We start from the raw sequence: 23,573 nt of genomic DNA, 5'->3' as shown, positions 1-23,573 counted from the left end.
CCAGTAATATCAAAGAAATATCAGGGAAAGTAATGGCAATTTTTGAATATTTTGACTCATTGTTCTACATCACTACAACACTCGGCTATGTTATGACAACACATGTCTATGCCACTACAAACGCATGGCTATGTTATGACAACACATGGCAAACCAGTAATGTGGACATGTGTTGTCATAACATAAGTGTGCGTCGTAGTGACGTAGAATAACCAGAGTGTTTATATTCCATATTTTTTGTTGAACATGGCTCGTGTATGGTAGAAATTACATCAAATTGTGTATGTATTATTCGTAAATACCAGGTTAGAGTTCTGCCAATGCCAAATGATGTTTAAATATGCTTCAGAAATCAGAATACTAAATGTATCTTTTTAGACTGTAAAATACGTCGTGCCGTTCCGCCCTCACCGACCTCCGATGTGTGAGGGCGCCCCGTCATGACATACCTTACAGACTAGTATCTTTTAATCTGTGGCAACAATTACGCCTCAAGAAACATTTTGAAAAACTCAGCTTGTGCCCCTTTAAAGGAGCAGAAAGCAAAAACAGTGTTGTTCTTCTCCATCATATTTTAATCAGATTGATGTCAACATCGTATTATGATGAACATGAACTCTTCTGACTGCCATTGTTACGTCACTTTGCCTACACCACCGCAATGTAATACTAACAGTTATTTTATGTGAAGATGCAAAAATGGTGTGAAAGATATTTAGTTTGTAAATTTCTTGTAAAATTTAATGATGTTAATACTACATTTTTCAAATTTTATGAATCATTTATGACATTTCTGTTGTGCTTCGTATAAGTTTATGATTTAAAGTCAACAGTGGAAAGGAATGACAAGATTAATTTTTTTTTCTAAACATAATTTGTTTTTATGCCCTCATGATTTTGTCGCACCACTGACATGTACAAGTATTTTGTGAAATGTTGTTCATTTTTATTTCACTATCGCTTACATTTTCTACAAGTCCTTAGCGGATGCTATTTAGTTCACTTTCTGCTATTGCATACAGTTCCAATATCATATTGCTTCATCTTCACAGTGTGAGGGCGCTGCTCAATTTCACATCTACAAAGTTTGAGGGCGCTGTTTCAATATCATCTGGCATCATTTTCACAGTGTGAGGGCACTGTTCAAATATATCTACGCAGTAGAGGGTAAACTTTCACTAGCACCTGATACTGACATCTACACAACATTAGGGTGCTCTCCTATTTGTAATATTTCTACAGCAACACAATATGGGAGTGCTATTCAACTATCACAACTACGCATTTTTAGGGTGCTTTTCCAACCACGGGCAATGCATTTGTACTTCCACACATTTCATGGACACTATTGTAATATCTGATTCCTCATTCTATAATTCCTGAGGGCATTATTTAGATACCGTATTTCAATCTCTATTCTTCATAGGGGCTTTTCAAATGTTCCACTTCTTTTTCTACACTGCAGGTACTGTTCAAATGCCAATTTCTCCTCCAACCTGTGAGGGCGCTATTCAAACATCTATTTCTACTTCTTGGTCTGCATTGACCTCCTTAGATGCTGAGATTCTAGCAAAGTATGAACTCTTGTCATAACATGTATATGACAGTGTCCAAAAATATTTTTCTGTACCAATGGAAGTAATTCAACAAAGATTTTACTGTTTAAAGACGTGAAGTTCATTACCGCACCCTCATGAAATTCTGCCAAGCAACAAGACGTTTTTCACAGCATATGTACCTCGAGTCCAATATGCATAACAGCAATCTTGAACTTTGCCCTCATGCAAATAGTAACACTTCACAAGGCTGCACATTATATATCACCTGGACTAACTATCATTCATAGCTGCCAATATCACAGTATTTATGTCCTTTGCATGATTTATTGAGCTATATAACAAACTGCTTGAATTTTAGGTTAAAATACAGACCAATATCGGTCACATTTGTTTTAGATTTACAGATTTTTGAGTAAATGTATTCTCTGTTCTATGTATAATTATTTTTGTTTTATTCTGAGATTTCTAGTTTGTTGTCGTAGCATATATAATTCACTCTTTCTTAAAATGACACAAATCTACGATCAAAAATATAACATACTTATAAAGAACACCGATCTTACAAATTTAAGGCTTTCAATCTGTCGTCTGCATCGTAGAAATCCAAGATTTGAGTCTGAAGATGTCTGTTTTTCAAATCTTTACTGACTCATACAATGAATGAAATGAAAAAATTTGCAGTGATTCTTACTGTTTGTTTACTCTTCAATATGCTGTCTAGCAAAACAAACATCGATCGAGAACCTTGCTGTCAGGTTCACAGGAACATAACCATTGATTCTGTGTAATGATAAGTATTATACAAATTCCTTTTCACTGGAAGTATTTCTCCAGCAGTGAAAATTCTTTGACGAACACTACAAAATCTCCTTTGAAGTAAACCCCATCATGTTGTAAATCTAAAGTGAGTATTTTTGAAGCCAGTTAGTAGTACAATAATTTTTTGGAACACATTTTGTAAAATGGTGACCAGAAAGAAATTTACCAGAAGTTGAAGTTACACTACCATGGGTCAGTGATTTTAGCGCAAAACAGAAGTATATCTAGTCAATGATTTTGGCGGGAAAAATGAAAAATCTTGTTGATGGTTTTGGCGGGAAAATGCCAAGAGTCAAAAAATTATGTAAAATGACTACAAACCAGATTTAGATTTTGATTTCTTGTACTCTTTACTTTGGACTATACTATTGTGTTGTGGGGTAGGCATACAGGATCACCCCCAACACCGCATATTACGTACCGTCTTTCCTTGAAACCTCAAAAACATGAAAAAAATTTCATTTGAGAGCTCTAGATGCCTCATTTTCTGACCTTCAACTGTTACACTATAGTTTATTTACACAAGTAAAAAAAACTATAAAAAAAACCTCTCAAAACTAGTGATGTCCAGGAACTACTGAAATTTCTTTATCTATCTATCTATCTACCAGCTGGTCTGGTGGTACCTATAAACTTTCAGTGTGTTATACTATTATGTATTAAGGTTGTTTCGTGGTGTAAATTTTCTGCATAAATTTGTGGTAAATATATTTCACTTTTGTAGAGTTCATGAGTACAAAATGGAATACTGAGTTTGAAAAAAAAAAGTTCCCCTCCACAGTATTTCAACATTTTCCTTATATGGGCAGTGGTACATACGCAGCTGAATCTTTCTACCAACCTCCCTCTGGGATTTGACAGGTTTTCCTCCTTTTTGAACTTTTCAAATTTACATTAAACAGTGGGGAGAGTATTTGTATAATAATAATAATAAGCCAAATTTTTATGGTATATTTGTCCCATTTGTAGAACCAAAGTGTTATACTAGTTCTTGTATTGTTGTTTACAAGTGTAACCATGGTAACACCTTTGTAACCTTTCCATGTACTTACATACTACAGTGGAGACATGAAGCGGAGCAACTGAGAAACATTTAAAGGCTTCCAGTGGAACAAGTTCACCTCTCATTTGTGATTCTCCAGAACTTACACAAATGTATTGATTTTAATAAGTTAATTTTTGTATCCAATCATGTAAATAAACAGCTTGTATGATATAGACATGTGAAGTGACCTTTGGTTTTATTTCAATTCTAACATACAATCATAGACCCAACACGAAAGGGACGTGGCTCTGCCGGCATTCATCAAAGGGAATGTTACTTCCGCCCATTTTATGTCAGAAATAAGATGATAAACAAAATTTTGTGTAGGGTCTATGATACAATGTTACACCATTTGAAGATGCAAGATTAGTTTAATATGATATTTTTCCTCTGTGTGTGCGAGTGTGAGTGAGTGTGTGTGTGTGTGCGTATGTGCATGTGTGCATGTGTGCGCATGTATAACAACCAAATGTATTTGTAATTTATGTACTCCTTTCATGAGCAAATTAATAATTTCAGTGTTAAACATGATCATGATCAAAATAGGCCTTTCTAAAATTTGCCACGGTGGTGCTCTACTTCCTGTCTGTTTGTACCTTGGGGGTATACATAGTATAGGTTACTTGGTTAATCATAGAGCACTGCTGCTTTCCTTGATGTCTGAACAATGCAAAAAACATCTCTGATTTACACTTCTACAATATACCAAGGAACAAAGTTCTTCAGAAACGGTACTATGAGGTGATGATACCCCCAATTTGAGCGAGGGCACAGTATTCTCAATTTCCTGTTTGCAGTCTGCAATGGCCTACTGTGAAAAATGAAAACTAAAAACACATACACACAATGCCAGTTGATGCATAGTACAACTTTATATACAAAATGTATTACCTTACTTACTATAAATAATCCAATACTGACATCAAAAACATAAATAATGGAACTGTAAATGTAATACTCACAGAGAAAAGTAACAATTCTGTATCTAAATCTAAAGACGATGGAATGCAGATTAACATTGCATGAATAGCATATGTACAGATATCGAGTCTGTGGATACCATGCTTTAAAGACATGATAGGTCTTGCAATGGACGTGGTGTCAGATATCATGAATTATCAAGTGTTTTAAATTCAGTAATCTCCCCTAATGTCGTAAACCACACCCTCTTTTACGGCACTGTACAAGAGGTATTTTGTTATTTCGTAGTGTCGCAGAAGAAATAACAGCTCTGGTTTGTGAGAATGATCTCCCCTTGAACTAAAACACCAAGCTGATTTCTTTGTATGTTGAAAGGTCCCACTTTGCTAGACAGATTGGCTGCAATAGTTGATGTTAACATATTGTCTCCTTATGTGATTGGTTATGTGACAACTCTGCCCTGGTATATACCCCAGTAATACTAGAAAACATTCTTTTTCATTGGTCAATAAGGAAAATGGCAACTTTTGACCATGTGAGGGCAGGCTACATACATGAAGATGAGGTGGGTGTCTTCAAGGTTTGAAATGGAAAACCTTTGATACTTCCAGACTGACATAATATACTGCTGCTTAACATGACAATAAATCTTGCCGGTTTCTATGGAATATTCATTCCTTTTTTAAAAGTTCAGTGAAAAAATATAACACACATATATTGTAAGACTTTCTAATATTTGAAAATTGTGTACAAAAATAAAAACAAAACTTTTACAAAACATAACAAAACTACAGGTGTCTAAAAAATGTCTGAAAACGGTCGTTTACAGAACAATCATAAAATGAAAAGAAATGGATACACATTCTATACAGTCTAATGTTGCACTGGATATGTTAAATGTATGTTTTACATATTTATGGCAATAGTCATGCATCATTTTACAGACACCAAGTTCACAAAACTGTTTACTATTCATTTTCTGAACTCACTAAAAAGAACATGGACATGTAACAGCACCCCCACACAATACTATGATGAATTCTTTTGTTTATGTATTAATGCGATAACTCAAACCATTCATTTGTTTAGAATGCAAATTTAACATTTTGAAAAACCCTGTTGCATTTCAATATGAAAATATTTCTATACTTTGATTATTACATGCGCTATTAATATTCATTTTGATATCTAAAAACTATCACAACATCATATCATTCAATTAGGTACTAGAAAATAGACATGTCATTAAAACACAGCGCCAACTCTTTCATCTGGAAAAGATTACGTATTGGGTCATCCTCTATTGGTTAACTAGAAATGAGTGGTGGTGAATACAATACAGTACTGGTAAGTACAATACCAAACATAGTCTCTAAGGTGTACGGCGCCTTCATGCATCAGCTAACAAGGATAACGAAGGTGGTGCCCTCACACATCAACTAACTAGGATAACAAAGAGGGCGCCCTCACACATCAGCTAACTAGGATAACGGAGGCTTAGTGACATATCTTAAAGTCTATATCAAACAGACTCTTCTCCATAATGTATGTATATGGTACAATGACTCTGATCACAAACAACCACTATCTGATAGGTTGCTTTAACTGAAAGATCCTCATGCATTCCCTTTAATAGGGAACGCTGTCATTATCCATCAGTTGTACTACTCTACAGCCTGACCACAGTCAGCTGATAGTGTGTACATGTCAGGAATCTGTACAAGCTAGGATTTAAAGACATCTACTCTTTAGTCTGACCACAGCCAACTGATAGTGTGTACATATCAGGGATCTGACTACTAGCTAATACAAGCTAGGAGTTAAAGATATCTACCCTTCAGCCTGACCACAGCCATCTGATAAATAGTGTGTCAGGAATCTGACTACTAGCTAGTACAAGCTAAGAGTGAATGACGTCTACTCTTTAGTCTGACCACAGTCAACTGATACATAGTGTGTTCATGAACTTAGATGGAACATTTGCACAAATGAGCTTTTATAACACGAGTGTGTTCTTCTAGTCAAACATTATAATTTACAATAACACATGTTTTTCATTTTGGCTGCAAAATGTCTGCCTCTGTCATTACCATCCTCTCAATCCATCAAACTAACATTACTACAATTACAATATTACAATACCATTCTTCTCTACTCTACATTACAAAATATAAACCTTCTACATGTAACTTAACACTGAAAGTTCACAAAATTGGCAAATAATTTTTTTTTCTATTTTGATACTTTCGTTATTACAACTTTCCCAAAAACCATACAATTGTGAACTAATTACAAACAAGTAAATAAATAATAGCAATAAAGTTACCTTTTTTTGGAATCTAGTTTTGAAGTGACTACGTTGATTTCGTTTGATTCTCTCAGACGTCATTAGCATAATGATGTTATGCTGGTTGGTCAGGTGTATGTAAATAAATGTTAACTACATGCACAGTAAAAATACTGCATTGGAAACATGGAGTGAAGAATGCAAATAGATATATGAATAAATTAATTAATTAATACAAATACCTGCATAAATTAATAAATACATTGCCTAGTTCTAAAAATCCACAAAACATTGATGTTTGTTGTGTTAAATTAGACTAAACTATTACGTTGATGCAAATGTTGGTGAACCAGTCGATCATGAAGGCCTTTAATGGGATTGATACAATCAGAATTGAAGGTCAGAAACTAAGGGGCTGTCTCAAAATATCACACAAGCTCCTGAAGCAAGTTCTATTCTTTAAAGATGAAGGTTAGGGGTCGTTTTCACACTAAACTACATATACATTATGAATAAACATTTCTACTCGTTGAATTAAAACTTTTTTGAAATAAATTCCCATCACTGATGTTTGTCTTATCAGTATTGTCAAAGGTATACTCAATTTACAATTCTGAATCCAGAGTCAATGAGTCAACAGAAGAAATTATTATGTGGAAATAATCAATGGAAGAAATTATTGTGTGGAAATAATAAATATACTATAACATCCCTATATGATATACAGGTATTTCTCTATGTATGGTTTTGAACCAGCAACTATAGGCAGAACACAACTGTGTTTAAATGCAATGTATAGTCTATCGTATATTTTAATATCAAACTTGTGAACTTGGGAGGGGGGGGGGGGTGCTTGGATTTGATCTGAACAAACAAATTTAACTTCCTGAACTTGTGTGACATTTGGAGATGTTCCCCTATGCATAAAACAAGGTGAGTTGGACTGGTCTGGACTGGACTTGATACGTCTTTTACAAACTGTCATAACCTTCTGGTTCCTTTGTCTGTCGACATCGTTCTGTAGCAAATAACCATCCATCTTTGATAAGTCCCGGTAGTGATGACCAGAATACATAATGTGGTATTTGATCTGTACCCTGGGCACCATACACCGTTCTATGAAAAAGACATCCTGATATGATTCAAAATAGATAAAAAAAGAAAATGTTAAAAATATTACAATTACAATTTTTACAATTTATTACATATTACAATTTTTCTACCTTTCAAAGTCCTGTAAATTCCAAAATTCCTAGGAAAGGAAAGTTTACATTTCAAGCAATTAAGGTTTTGAAAATGTCATTTTTAATACTGACTACTTCCTAAATTTCATTATCCATTGATAAATATACATGTACGCTTTCAGAAATGTTCCCTGAGTATTTCAAAATTTCGGACTTGCATATAAACCTTTTGAAACACTAAATTAAATCCCTTGAAAAGATATGATTCCAATGAGTATTGTGAAAGTGTGTTAAAACTTACCCACGCCACAGTATAGAATAAATGCACTAAGCACAATAACAATCAGCATTGTTCCAGCACTAACTCCATATGATGGTGGTGGTGGGGGTGGTGGTGTCATCACAAGACATCCATACTTGCTTTCTAAAGTCATGTTGTATAACTCTGGATGGTTTGTATCTCTACCATACACAATGAGTTTGTCTGTTGATGTGTCTATGCATTTTACAACCACTGATGTCAGTTTCAAGGCTACGCCTTCTTCACCTGAACACAAGAGTGAAATATTACGTATTAAATCTACGACTTCATCTACTAAATACATTAATCTTATAAATGACCATCAGTGTTTTTGTCAATGGTGTGGAAGTATGTAAATCTACACAGGTGTTTAACCAGGGTTCTCCTAAACATTTATAATTACACAGGTAGGGAAATCAGTGCATCTCTACTTAAAAACCTCTGTTACTGGGATCCCAAAACCATAGCAAAACATGAACTAGAATATGAACACTTCAGACTGTAGTTTGCTCCCAGAAATCAAATAGATTTGACTGAAATTTGTATGACAAAAGATGGGACACTTGTAAAACAGGATCCAGTCATTGCATATGATAGAAATCAGGTTTATGCTAGGAAGTCAAACCCTATGTGTAATCATTGCATTGGTCCACTTTTGTGCTCTACATACATTCATTCACAAGAGATTACTTTGTCAATAGGATATGGTAAATTTTATGGCATGAATTAACTTTACAGACAGATTTTTCTTTCTGAAATCAATGGCATATTTAAAGGCAAATTGTTGAAAAGTTTACCAAACCTGCATTACAGTCTTTATAATTCACCTTGAGTAGATTTTATCTTCTCAATGTTTCATTTTTTTGGGTGATTTTTAAATATGATTTCCCAATAATTTTCTTCATTCAGCTGAGGAAAATATGAGCAACATGAGGGGCCTTGTCATTACCAGTTAAAGACGATTAATGGTAAAACCTTTATGTCATGAGCTCGTTTAGGCCGAATGAAGAAAAATATTGGTGAATAATATAAGTATACCTCTGCAAGCTTAATTTAAGATAAAGTGAGGAAACTGAAAGTGATTTTGAATATATTGAGCTATGCATTGGTCATGACATGCATAAATTGCTATGACATAGAATAACTACATTTAAATGCTACAATTTCTATTTGACACTACAATTTTGTTTCCACATGGAATAATCTTGTACCTACATGTACCAATATTAATGTATGTTTGCATAAATAAAATCTTCATGGACTCTACGAATGCTGATAGTTATAATTTCTACTTAGTCAAAAATCACGGAAAGTTAATGCCCCAATTTTTGTTGATAATGATATTGATAATGAAGAGATGTCAGCAAATATTTGGGAATTATTTCTGTTACTTCTGAATATGAGAGTATTTGTATACTTTTGAGGTAAAATATTAAGTTATCTGGAATCAACTGCATTGAATTGAATTGAATTGTAGTTACAATATAGGAATCTCATGATAATATGTTTTGACATGTTCGTGATGTACTCTATATGTATCTTCTACATACAACTAATGCAAATTATTTTATCCTGTTTGTAAAAGGGAAAAAAATGTTACATAACACACAAAGCCACACAAATCTATGTCTGCATTGTAACACATATTTAGCTTAATATATACACGCATACTAATAAGGCATATACAAATACACTCAAAAACTATGACAAATAACAACATATTGGTATAATAATCATTTCCAAATTAAAAAGAAAAAATGCAAAAAAAGTTAGGATGTGAAAACACTTGTAATTGTATGTTGTTCTGTTCTATTCTACTGTTTGATTTCACTTTGGGCAATGAATTGCTGCAATAATTGTAGTGTTTGTTGTGATTTTGAGGGTTTTTTCCTTCTGTTTTTTGTTCTTTTTTTCCTTTCGATGTTTAACTGGCAGCAAACACTACAATTCCTGTAATGTTAATGCAAATAGATGGAAGCGATTCAGATCTGAATCGCAAAGTTGGATGGATTTTTCTGCAAATTAATTATGCAGCCTTCAAGGCCTAAGAAATGTTCAGAGGTACCCCAACCCCATCAAAATTAAACATCAGAATGAAAAAAAGAACAAAAAACGGAAGAGAAAACCCTCAAAATCACAACAAACTCCACAATTATTGCAGCTAGGTGATAAAGGATCATCTGTGCCTCAATGGACCCACAACTTTGTATGTTGTGCGATTGAAACAGTAGCAGCTGCCCAAAATCAGAAAGTGCACAAAATGAAAATATAAAGAGAAGAGATAAGTGACAAGTAAAGAAAACCAACTAACCATTTTGTAATGAGATTGTGCAGTTACAAGTGTACCACCAACTTGTTTAATACACCACCACATTCAATAGCCATGCTGCATGCTACACTAGTGCCTTTCTACCACAGAATAAAACACAAAATTTCAATCAAAATATTCACATACTGTTATTATAGATCAAAGTGATGGAATTGTTTTGTTCAAAATACACATATTCCGGTTCTGAAGATCCACAACTGAAATAGTTATCTTGGTCGACTGCATATCTGCACACTCGAACATCTGTGCAAGAATTGTTCGCTGGCCCACTCACAGAAAAATCGACACAGGGATCGAACCAATACTTGTCTCCGTCGCCGCCAGTTATTCCACTAAATGTTGGGTTGGTGCTGTTTCCCGCCAGTGAAGTCAAGTCCAACTCGCCACTTCCATCGGAGAGTTTACACTTGCATGGTTCATTACTAATACAGGTGACCTGAGTTGTAACCTTCTGCAGTGACAGGCTTAACAAACCACACGTGATGATAAAAGTTCTCCGTAGTGATTTTTCGAAAAATTTTGAGGATATTTGAAAAATGCCCATCTTGAGAAACATCATACGATATTTTAAAGAAAATTGAAATATTGGGTGTGGACTATTCGTAAATTTTTTTCCCTCATTGAATTATTTCATTCATTCACGATGTCGGCCATCTTTAAATCACACCAGTGCTGATTTTGTAGAGCATTATTCGTAAATTAATAAGTGGACGAATAGTGATAACACTTGCAATTTTATTACATATTTCTAAACAAAAATCAATCAAATATATTTTGCTTATAGATGAACATTAACTAATTATTGCTTGGTAAGAGAGAATGTTATTTTTTACTCTCGAACCCACAATCTATGTATAATGGGTTGATATTAAAGTCTGTCAAGAGGTAATATGGTAAGTTTTCTCTCGCTCTCTGTAACTTTCCCGTCACATCGCTAATTTTCCACATATTAATACATGACATGGATGGTAGTTGATGCATGTTTCTTCTAACTTCACAAATATTCCATAATTCGCTAACCATTTCATATGGCCACTCACTCACACATCTACACATACACCACGTACGTACCACTTTCAAACTTTATATTGGCAATAGATAAACAATATCATGGAAATTCTCCAAGAAGCTATGTGTGGTGAAATTTTGTTTTTAAATACGTTTATAATCAGACTGAAAAACTGATGTATCTCTACTATTCATTCATTCATTCATTCATTCATTCATTCATTCATTCATTCATTCAATTCGTCTGTCATCCGTCCGTCTGCCAGCCTGACTGTCTATGCTTCCGTCCATCTGTCTGTCAGTCAGTCAGTCCGTCCGTCCATGCATCCGCCCGTCTGTCCATCCATCTGCCTGTCATTCGTCCATTCGTCCATCCGTCCGTCCGTCTGTCCATCCATCCACCCACCCACCTGCCCACCTATCCGTCTGTCCACCCATCTGTCTGTCTGACTGACTATGACTGTCAGTCATACATTTACCCATTGAAGATTGAATGCAAGCTTTAAGTACGTACTATGTACTTTTATCTCCGATATGTTGACAAATATATGTTGTTTCAAATATTTGTCTGAACAAATGTAGATTTACCAGCATAATTGTTATAAACTAATGACATCAATATGAAATTTGAATACTTTGGTAGATTTAGTTTATAATATACACTGATCTCACTGTACATACATTTGTTGATACATTCCACCAGGCATGCAGTGATCGCATGGTACATACAATTATTGATACATTCCACCAAGCATACACTGATCGCATGGTACATACAATTATTGATACATTCCACCAAGCATACACTGATCTTAGTCACAGTACATACATTTGTTGATACATTCCACCAAGCATGCATACACTTACCTTACGGTACATATATTTGATGACACAGGCCACAAGTACAGACCGTGTTGTTGGGCTGGGTATGGTAGGCCTGTCAGGCCTTATTTTCCTCTATTACACCATATGGGTTATCATCCTGGTAAGTGCTACTCAATATTTTTACTCAATATTTTTACTCAAGATTTTGATATCTCAGTTTATACAGGGGTGGGGAGTGAGGGCGATGTGAAGAGGGATCGGTATAGCTGCATAGATTTCTATACATTATACTAGTATCATAATCTATTGAGAACCCTAGCACATCCTTCAAGACCAAAGTATCTATTTGCGAAATGTTAAAAAAATAATACCTTGTGAATTAATGGTATGATTTTTATTTGTGATATGTGTAGTTAGAAATATTGGAAAACACAAACAATGTATCTGTGCATATATTTATATATGAGAATAGTTATCCTTTTTCTATAGTATTTACAATGTTTTAATATTTGTTTGCAGCCATTTGTGGATGAAAACTACTTCATTCACCAGTATTTCCTGCCTAGGGCCTATGCTGTTATTATTCCTATCGTAGCTGGTGTTATAGCACTAGGATTTATTGGTAAGTTAGGGGGTCACAATTATCACCATTTTGTAAAGGGTAATTGTTGGTAGCTGGAACTTTATAGCAGCTGGGAGATCAAACTCTTATCATTTGTATAATTACCTCCATGTTGTTATATCGTAGGTTTTTTTTGGCATATGAAATATTTGGCAGAATGGCAATTTAGGACATGTCGGTCACATTTTGTTTTGCAGGCAGTGCAAGGGGAAAGTAGACACAAGTTGTAAATAACTCACCCAGTTGGCCCATCTTATTCAGTGCAAACTACATGTATTATTGACACCTTCAGTGTTTTTGCTAAGGTTGGGGAACCCCAGTAACAGAAAGGGAGAATGGGATAAAAATGACTGTTTCCCAATTGAATCTATGGTAATTTTGTTTGGGAACCCAGGTAAAATTATATGGAAACCCTGGTAGATTTTACCTACTTACCACCTTTAGAAAAAACACTGATCTTTCACAAGAGTTGACTATAGAAATATGACAACTTGTAAAGTATGTTATTGGGACTTATTTCCACAGAAAAAATTGCTTTTGCACGTATTCAGCTAATATAAATCTAGCACTACAACTAATCAACCACTTTAGATGGGAATGCTGTAAGAAGGGTAAAAACTGGTAGAACTTGTATAGATTTTTGCAGTGTGTATCATACCTTTTTTGATGGGGACCACAGTAAGAATGGGGAAAATTGGTATAAATTGTGTAGATTTCTGTAACATGTATCATACCTTTTGGTAGAACTGCAGTAAAATACCAGGGAATGAAGGTTTGTTGCTGAAATGTTTGAACAGTTGAGTAACAGATGACAGATGTCATGTAAAACTTGCGTATATCATTGCGTCAGTGGAGTAAGCTCGTATCTGCCTATACAATTTCATGGCAGATACAACCTTTATATATTGCACTGGCACGATGATATTTCCGTACATAGTACCATATTCTTGGTGGGACAAGGAGGGGGTAAAACTAGTAAAGCTTGGATAGATCATACCCTTTGGTGAGATTCCAGAAAAATACCAGGGGAACTAGCTCTCTTGCCAAGATTTTGGAACACTGGGTAGATGTGTGTGAGATATTGTAACTTTATTAGGCATTGATCCCAATATTTGTCGTAATTTATATAAATAAACATCCATGATTTGTGTGTTTTTATGATATGTCAATCAATACAAATATAAACATCATTGTCCAAGCAAGAAAACATGTTATTTTCATCTCTCCAATAACATTTCTGAAGTGATGTCGAGGGCACTTCTTGACCTTTCACCTTTGACAAGTGACCCACATTAAGTGTCATATGAGGAGACCTGGTTTCACAATGTCACGATGTCCCTCGCTTTGTCACTAGATAAACCACAAATAAGTAGTTACAAGTTACAAAATGCATTTCTTCAAAACATCTTAGAAGTCGTTAGGGGTAACGTCTGAAGATCAAAGTAGGATTGAAAAAAAAATATTAAAATTCTTTTAGATTTACTTCAGCTCCCCAGCCCCTTTCAAACTACAGAGGAAAAGTAGTATTTTTTTTAGACTTCATTCACAATATTTCATTTTCAAAAGTATGATGAACTTCCTCTAGTAATACCTGAACTGTGCTAATATTGCCAGTATATGATTTTAATGCCATCGAAGGCATGCACCAGCATAAACGTTGCATTAGAAAGTTTTATGTAGGTATTAATCAGAGGAGAAGAGTTTATAAACTCAGTTCGTGCTATTTTAAATGCCAACGTATCAAAGTTGAATGTCTTCATCTGACTGATAAAGTTGTTAGAACTGTTTCCAACTCAAAGTACTTGAGAAAGAATTGCAATAAATAAAATCTTTACGTGCGTCATTACGATAATACTATGTACTGATCATATCTGATTAGTAGACTTTGATTTAAAAAGGTTACTGCTTTATGTATGTCAGGTTATTGCCATCTAGCGATGTTACTACCCCTGGGGGCAGGACCAGTGGCCAGCTCTAGTAGGGTTGTGTGGCCAATGCTGGAAACCCCAGCCCCCATTTTAGACCCATTTTGACCAAAACCGATGTCCCATTTTAGATCATTACAGATTTTTAAAAGATTAAAGTTTAGACCAAAATAAAAATGTATTTATGTGTAAACTTTAATCTTTTAAAAATTAGGAGGCATCATTGTGGGCCAATTAATGGCAGTTATGATTTGGTAAAGGACAATGGACCACGTTTTAGACCAATTTAATGCAAAGTGGACTCATCATCTTGGAAAAAAACAGACTCAAATAAGGGGATTTATCTTTGCTGCATTTCGTTATGCTTAGGGATTCAAGAAAAGTCATTTTTACCACCCTGCTACTAAAATACGATAGCATTATAAAAATTGGCAAAGCTGGCTTAGAAGAGACCTGCTGTGCACTGGGGCAAGGCATCCTGGGAAAGAAACACAGTTAGGCGCCAAACATGTCTTGAAACAATAGCTTCAGATGAAGAATTTTGTTTCCCAGAATGCCTTGCCTGAGTGCAAGATTTGCCAATTTTATAAGTCTATTTTAGAGAGAGATGCACAATGTAGAATTGGTGACAATGACTGTTTTGGTTCCCCAAAGTATAATAAAATGCAGCTGAGATAAAATGAGCCTAAACTTTGTTTGCCCTTTAATGTAATCTGCACTTCAGAAATAAAAGTCTTACACTTCTTCTGTTTGGTTGTTCAAAAAACACAAACCATTCTTAGTTCAAATCAAGAAAACAAGTCACGGGTCACCATGCAGATTATTGAAGTAAGGTCAAAATGATCTTAAAAAACCTATTTCAGATTCCAATCTGGTTGTCAAATATAGAGGGGGTGGGGGGTGGGGGGGGGGGGTGGAGGACAGTTGATTTTTTCAAAAACAAGGTGGCAAACCTCCATATTTCTTTCATTATTTAAAAAGGACCAAAACAGTTTTGCCTTGACAAAGCTTTGAAAGATTTGAGTATCGTCAATTTGCAGGCAAATTGGCTGGTAAGGTGCATTCTTCATTAAGTGCCAATTTGTGAGGATGTTCAGTAAGCATGTTTTAGCTGGAATGTGTCATACACCCCATTGTATATACACACTCCTATAATACCTAGTACACATTTGATCTTTACACTCCCTGGCTGAGTGCATGGTCAGTGCGAGTTTCTGGTCATATTATTGAAGGAAAACCATTCTGTTGTGTATCACTGCCAGACTTCCATATTATTTGATAATTCATAATTGTAATGCTTTGTTGATTTCAAATAACGTAGAAATAACGTAACTTATAACAGAATGATTTTCTTTTCTGATCAAAACTTGTACTGACATGACACACTTCCTGTCTGTGTGTAAGAAAGACAAATAATCCCCAGTGCTATCAATACTAACTTGAGGCAATGTGCAAGATTCCATAGCAACCATGACCATGCCCATAGCAACAATAAATATATTTCATTGCATGTACACATATAGTAAAATAATATAAGTACAAAAAGTTGGAAATTGACATACCATTTTAAAAAATCCTGTAAGTTCTAAAAATATCATGCAGGTGGGTGGTTAAGGATTGCATAATGTACTTCATCGTTGTTTTTGTTCTAGGTATATTTGTGATCATAATCACAGCCAACAAAAAGAAGAAAACAAGTTGAGGTGGTCGCAGAGTTGATGACAGTATTTTTTATATAATGAGGCATTCCAAACAAGAAGTAAAATATTGCTTTAAATATTCAAATGACACTTAAATGTTTTAGAAAAACTTGTTATAGTGTCTGATTACTCAAATTGATCAGACCTTATCAAAATGCTGCCGCCATAGTTTCGTTTTGTAATTCTTTTGTTTTTATCAAAATGGCGGCAATATAATGGCAAAGATTCTTTCAAAGAAAAAAAAGACTTGTACAATTACATGCTTTACTGTAATTCCATATAAATATCACTTTGAAATGTCATTTGAAATAACAATGAAATTGAATAAAATGACAATGATTTTGCATGAATTTTGCACAAGTCAGTTTGTATTCTGCAGTTTTTAGTAACACTTTGTTATGAGTACAATGACTGTGTTGTCTGCATAAACTTATTCGTTTTGTGATGGTCAGCAGATGAAATGTAAAATCCTTTCATAAAAAAGCATTCATACAAATGTGTGTATGGCAGTGGCATTTGATATGGACGCCTGTGTGTGTGTGTGTGTGTGTGTAAATGTTGGGATGTATCAGCAGACTGTAGTGAAACATGGTGAAATGTCACGAAATGCCAATATTTTTGCATTAGTATGACAATATTAATGCCATTGATATATAGAAGAGTTGTAAAATATATGTGTGTACATGTATTGATCATGGTACACCAATAACAGAGTTAGGTGAAATGAAATACATATATTGTTGTTTATCTGTATTGGAAAACCAATCTCAAAAGTACTGTTGTAGGTAGCTTGAGTGTGACGTACTAGCAGTAAAGGCTCGGGAGAAAAAAAATCTTACATTCCCTGCAATAGTATATTGTACATTTGTTTCTTTACAAACTTTACAAAACATGAAATACGTTTGATTGTTAGTTGTTTGCTCCACTACCTTTTGTAATGATACATAATAAATAGACACGTTCCGTACCCACAGCATGACACAACAGCGGGCCTCACACGCCTCGCTGGAGATCGCCAGCTTCATCTCCCCGCGACACCTTCCCGGTAAAAGCAGCTGGACCAAAGAACATAATGAATAACCCTGCTGATTCAATTTTTGTACTGCTTTTAAACTTTTTTTTTGCGCTACATGTTGTTCCTTCAAAATTGCTGATGATACAGAGGCCAATATGTGACCATCGTCCTATAAACCACAGCTTCTTTTACAGCACCGTTATTTCGCAGTGTCGCGGAAGAATAAAACTCTGGTTTGTGAGAATGGTACATGACATGGTTTGCTGTACCTATGTTTCCCCCATACTAGGGTTAGTCTGTCGATTAAAGTCCATATATTAATATTTGTGTACGTGTAATTTAACATATAATCTACAATGTCACGTCTTTCAAATCGAGGTCATCCGAACTTCCCGGTGATGTATTGAAGTTAACTATCTTCCAATCGATTTTAGGGAACCAGTCCTCCTTTTCTTTAAAAACAAATAAATGGACTATTCGTTCGTTTTGTTTAACTATGGACGTCAAAAAGCAGTGTATGCAATGCCTTCAACGACTGGTCGACATGTAATCCAGTTCAAGGGAAGAATTGAAGATCATTGAACTGTTTCTATATGTTTGGTGGTAACGATTTATATATAAAAAAGAAGTCCACATACAGTTACAACTTTTGGGGTTTAACCATCTATATCATCAATAAAAATAATGCTTCCTTCAAAATGTAAAAAAATTGACACGTTTGCATTTAATAATAAGGAAATTGCAGTTTAATATGACAGTCCAAAATTTCATTATTTTATTCTCGAGCTAAACAAAATTGTGTCTACGCCGAAGCTGTGACTCTTCCGTTAGTGCACGTCTAAACATGTCATATACATAGTAAGTCGTCAAAAGAGATGTGTGTACTCAGTCCAAATCAATTGTTTTTGAAAAAAAGTTTACATTTTGGGAGAAATCATTTAATCCAATTTAGATATGTAAACTAAAAGGAAATACAAAGACGCCATTCGTAATATTGTAGAATTACTGGAACGGCACCAGAAAACCCAAGGATCAGGTCATCAAAGAAGAATCAAACTTGTCGCGGCCATTTAACCCCTTCAATACTGAAAACATTCCCGCCAAAATTGTTTGGACAAAATTCTTGTTTTATGTAAGTTTTTGGCATATATCAACTTCATTTTAGACTGGAATTAAAGATATGTTACTTCCTAATAAAGTAATATTATTGTAATTATGAAAATATTCATACACATTGGGTCCCCATATTATTTAAAACTCGTCTCTTGTCACGAAAGGGTTAATAACCCCTACTATATGTAGAGTTCGCTAGATCTCCCCGTATATGCGTATTGCTACAGTTTACAAAGATGTGTTTTAAAGCTGTTACACATGTATATTTATTTACGTGATTGTTATCTTAATGTATTGTAGGTAAACATCGCAAAAAAATCCAGAGCGAGTGGTATCACGGTACTTGTCACGCCATGCGACAGTTCAAGAGAACTCCAAAAGTTCGTGGTACGCACTATCTTCCGCACGCATTTCTTGATAACGTGAAAACAACACAAAGGAGAGCTTATTTTACGTTTATTTTTGTTTATATTTGACGAGAATAAAATATACAAATCCTTCAGAAAATACACAACAAACAAAACGTTTTGATATAAAGGAAAACACGCTATTTTTTGTTTGTATTTTACATGAATTGATTCGTAAACAACAAGTATGGTTTTTATGTTGGCCACATCCCAAGCTGGGCGATTGACGTCACTCAGAAAACAAGTGTGCCAATCATTTTTATGAAAACACTATAAAAGAAGGGTATTTTCAAAACAACACGTTAGTTGTCTACAATCCTTGCAAAACCACAGACGGTAACTGCAGAGAAACTATGCTACACAGCATCAGCCGATGGAAATTTGTCAACTTATAAATAATATACTATATTTGACACATCCAAGTTGGATCACGCGACTATTTCAGATAGTCCAAATCAAATTTACAATGGGTAACCCTTTGTCTAAGAGCACGTGTGGCGATGGCATATTTCTCTGGACAAAGTTCGAAAAGGGTCTCCTTGTAACCTCACAGATTGAGGAATTCGTACAAGGTCTTTGGCGATCAAGAAGTGGACATTCTGTTCCGAAGAGTCCGACGATGAGTCCTCTCAAAGAAACACTGAGAGAGCCAGCACCCGTAGTAGATGTGTCGTCAGATCTTAAATCGGAAAACCATGCGATGGAACTTTTATCTCGTCTGCAGAACCTAAGAGAAGACCAGGTCCTGACAGATGTGGTTATTGACAGCCGAGGTCGGTATTTCCACTGCCATCTTGTCGTGTTGGCAGCGACCAGTACCTACTTTGAACAAAAGTTGAGAAACCGATTTTCTGGAGACAGTTATCCACAGAATGGTTGCTTTGAATTACATCACATTGATCCATTCGTTCTTGGACTCCTCATTGATTATATGTACGGCAAAACGGTATGCTGCACGTCACAAATACTCGAAGATGTTTCCGATGCAGCAACCTTCCTGAAGATTTCGAACATTCCAAGATTTCGACAGCCTTCTCTAAGCAACGAAAGAAGAACCTGTGAAACGCATTTGGAAGGTGCAGATTACGTCAATATCCTAAGAAAACTTGAAGAATTTCGAATGGAAAATTTCACTGACGTTGCCATTGAGGTCAAAGATGAAATCTTTCACGCGCATCGATGTGTACTAGCCGGGTCAAGTGATTATTTCAGTGCGATGTTCACAAGCAATATGTCCGAGATGTCAACGGACGTCATCAGAGTGGTCGATGATATTTCGGCAACGCTCGGGATACTGTTACAGTTCGTATACACGGGTCATATCGATCTCCGGGACATTGAAGTCGAAACTCTTTTATTTTCCACCATTCTCTATCAATTTCCCACCATTACACAGTCCTGTGAACAATACCTATCAAAAAAGCTGAAACCCGAGAACTCAGTTGGCATTTGGTGTTTCGCGAAAGAACTGGCTCTATCAGGTTTAGGAGAATGCGCTAGAAAGTTCAGTTTAGCTGCATTCAGGGAAACAGTACAATCTGAAGATTTTCTGAATCAATCGGTGAACGACTTAAAGGAACTTCTGAGTGGAGATGAAATGGCGGTTGATGCAGAAACAACAGTGGTCGATGCTATTCTAACCTGGATTAACGTAGACCCTGAGAGACGGTCCGAATATTTTGAGGAACTGCTTTGCACTGTCCGATTTCCTTACCTCCATAAGAAGTCTTTTAAGATGACTTTAAACTCAAATGAAATCTCGACTGGTATCAGCAACAGTAGTTGGGAAAGGCTATCAATGGCAAGTTCAAGTATAAGCCCTCGAAAATACGACAATGTTGTCCTGTTTTTTGAGTGCGTTGATGCTCAGGGATACGTCAACACTTTTATTGATAAAGTTACTTACTATGATCCACGATTAGACGAATGGTACTCGTTGACGACATTGCCATGGCCTCAACACAACATGATAACTGCAGCGGTAGTTCCAAATCTTGTTCATAGCAACGTTGTCGTATTCGTCACTCCACTCTCAAATGATTTTATCGATATGTGGTTGTTCACACCTGGTGATTTCGTACCATGGGTGAAAGTACCTTCTCCACCAATCGCCAACCTGAAAGATTTCGGCAGCGCTGTGTGGAAAGACCAAGTCTTCATTATCGGGGGATGCGATTCCCTGGCATCATGGGGTGACCAACAAGTGGTCCGTAGCGAGGTGTTTAGTTTCGATATTCTCACCAAGACGTGGAAAGAAGTGGCTCGTTTGCCACGAGCCGTTGGCTGCCTGGATGGTCATGTAGTGACGTGCAATGACCACATATACGTCATCGGTGGCTGCGACGGTAGGCAAAACACTCTACTGGTGCAAAGATACGATCCCAAGAAGAACAGATGGGATCTCGTTGATCCGTTTCCAGGAGAAACCGACGAAATGGATTTCGCTGTCGGAATGGACGACGGTATTTACATCAAAGGTTCGGATAAGATATATAAATACTGCACGGCCACCGACTCCTGGTTCATCTACATGGATGAAAACACCCCGTTGACAAGTGCCTTCTCCTCCGCTATCACAGACTGTGATGGTAAAATATACATCTTCGGAGGCCACTACAAAGAAGAACCGTCAATCCGAGTACACGTTTACGACCCCAAAGATGAGACTTGGGAAACGAAAGGAACAATGCCGGATTGGTTTCACAGAAGGTACCCTGCTTGCAGCTGGATCACCCTGCCGAAATGGATGTTGTAGACCAAAGCTTCATAGACTTATAACTGGATGTTATGTTCACGAGGTAACTGACCAAAATAAAACCAGAGACTTTTAGAGTACTTTATACTTGACTAAAATCCTATGATATTTATAAGTTGAAATTGAAGAAACATGTCTTACATTCCAAACAAAGTAACTCCACAAATCAAAGCATGGAGTATACTTTGTTGCTGTATATACTTTTTTCTAGAATGCAATCTAAAGACACTGATTGAAAAGCACAAATAGTAAACAGTCCCAAATACGTCATCTACAATCAGAAGTTAAAACAGTAGCACCGGCTTGATGTTAAATAGCAACGCCGTATTGCAATTTCAAACCCAGTTGGCGATTGACTTGAAACAACTCTTCGTCTAGCTCAACAATAATCTTAGTAGCATTGCTACATTTTAAAGTCTTACATTTGCATTTTCTTTACCTGGGCTATTTGTAGATCGTTGCCAAATCGTAAACAAGGTATACTTTGTCGGGTATAGTATTGGTCTAAAAATCTAACAACTCTACTTTTAATTTTTGTCAGTAAGTGAGTCGAGCCAGACGATAAGACTTCGCAATGTGATTTTTGCTGAGTCTGACAGCGATTTATTTGAAGTTGACTGTCTTCCACTGCAATGAAAATGTAACGTGATCTATCTAAATCATTGTATTGGCATTATCACGTCTAATTGTTGACCCTAATCATTGTTGACAAAAACTCGGACTGTATGGCTTGCTATATCGAAATTGTCTGTCAATTACTGTCGGTAGTTTACAGTATCACAATACCTAAAAATAATTGAAAATTGTTTTTCTTACCAAATAAAGTTACATTCATTTGTAAAAATGCAGTATATTTAGTGAAAACAGTATAAATCTTTACGATGGACAATGGCAATAACATGACGGAATTTTGGGTACAGTTAACGTCGACATGGCGGAACGTTTCATGTATGTACAGTATTCTACAAATTTCTATGACCAAATTCAAATTGATTTGTAGATTTGTGAAGCGTGATTTATATGGAACATTTTGCACAATATCTTTGGTAAACACTATTAAAGAAATATAAACTTTCAAATCTAAATATGGGATTTATAGTATAATTCATATTGATATGATCTGATTCAATTATATGTACACGTGCACTATAACTTACGCACGCACGCACGCACGCACACATACATAGATACATACATACATACAGACATACATACATACATACATACATACATACATACATAGATACATAAATACATACATACATACATACATACATACATGTACATACACACATACATACATACATACATACATACATATACATACATACATACATACATACATACATACATACACACACACATACATACATACATACATACATACATACATACATACATACATACATACATACATACATACATAGTGTGAACTTGACGAAATTTAGACTTCTTCCAAAATTGAGTAAATGACAGGCCAACAGTCCACTTTCGAAAAAAATAAGTTCACAATTACATTGCATTTTAAGTGAGTCAGGCCATGACATTTTCCAATAAGATAATAAGATGAAATTTTTATTTTAAAAATATGGCAAATGTGACAGTTTGTTTTGTGCAACAGTGTCTTCGTTTATACGCCCTCAACGCCCGAATTATATTGGATAAGACTAAGACTCGAAAAGAGAGTCGAATATGACATCAACAAAAAAAGGGAAGACAAATACGATAAGATAAAATTATTAATTTGAAATTAATTTT

The 23,573-nt window shown here is 35.5% G+C and overlaps 3 protein-coding genes across 3 annotated transcripts; 2 read left to right on the top strand and 1 right to left on the bottom strand.

Moving 5' to 3' along the window:
- Positions 1 to 7,602: 7,602 nt before the first annotated feature.
- Positions 7,603 to 10,989, bottom strand: LOC144440580 (cation-dependent mannose-6-phosphate receptor-like). The gene is made up of 3 exons (XM_078129967.1): positions 10,572 to 10,989; positions 8,117 to 8,362; positions 7,603 to 7,763 (listed from the first exon to the last, which is right to left on the bottom strand). Exons 1-3 carry the CDS (start codon positions 10,987 to 10,989, stop codon positions 7,603 to 7,605), a joined length of 825 nt encoding a protein of 274 aa, XP_077986093.1.
- A 311-nt stretch (positions 10,990 to 11,300) lies between these two features.
- LOC144441388 (dolichol phosphate-mannose biosynthesis regulatory protein-like) lies at positions 11,301 to 16,791 on the top strand. The gene is made up of 4 exons (XM_078130953.1): positions 11,301 to 11,338; positions 12,349 to 12,438; positions 12,798 to 12,900; positions 16,478 to 16,791. The coding sequence occupies exons 1-4, from the start codon at positions 11,336 to 11,338 to the stop codon at positions 16,525 to 16,527; spliced, it is 246 nt and encodes an 81-aa protein (XP_077987079.1). The 5' UTR covers positions 11,301 to 11,335; the 3' UTR covers positions 16,528 to 16,791.
- A 2,735-nt stretch (positions 16,792 to 19,526) lies between these two features.
- On the top strand, positions 19,527 to 21,815 carry LOC144440579 (kelch-like protein 35). Its single transcript, XM_078129966.1, has one exon. It carries the CDS (start codon positions 19,527 to 19,529, stop codon positions 21,813 to 21,815), a length of 2,289 nt encoding a protein of 762 aa, XP_077986092.1.
- Positions 21,816 to 23,573: the final 1,758 nt, after the last annotated feature.

This window comes from Glandiceps talaboti, chromosome 10 (assembly GCF_964340395.1).
Source record: "Glandiceps talaboti chromosome 10, keGlaTala1.1, whole genome shotgun sequence".
In the NCBI taxonomy this organism is placed as follows: Eukaryota; Metazoa; Hemichordata; class Enteropneusta; family Spengelidae; genus Glandiceps; species Glandiceps talaboti.
The sequence above is the reverse complement of the archived record's forward strand: the minus strand, read 5'-3'. Positions and strand labels throughout refer to the sequence as shown.

Bases quoted from the DNA above. Each gene is read 5' to 3' on its own strand.
- LOC144440580 (XM_078129967.1), bottom strand. From the start codon at position 10,989: ATGGGCATTTTTCAAATATCCTCAAAATTTTTCGAAAAATCACTACGG. The intron at 8,363-10,571 runs GTATGTGAATAT...TCTTGTGTTCAG, and splicing joins CACTTTGATCTATAATAACA to GTGAAGAAGGCGTAGCCTTG. The intron at 7,764-8,116 runs GTAAGTTTTAAC...GAATCATATCAG, and splicing joins TATTCTATACTGTGGCGTGG to GATGTCTTTTTCATAGAACG.
- LOC144441388 (XM_078130953.1), top strand. The intron at 12,439-12,797 runs GTAAGTGCTACT...ATTTGTTTGCAG, and splicing joins CCATATGGGTTATCATCCTG to CCATTTGTGGATGAAAACTA. The intron at 12,901-16,477 runs GTAAGTTAGGGG...TTTTTGTTCTAG, and splicing joins TATAGCACTAGGATTTATTG to GTATATTTGTGATCATAATC.
- LOC144440579 (XM_078129966.1), top strand. From the start codon at position 19,527: ATGGGTAACCCTTTGTCTAAGAGCACGTGTGGCGATGGCATATTTCTC.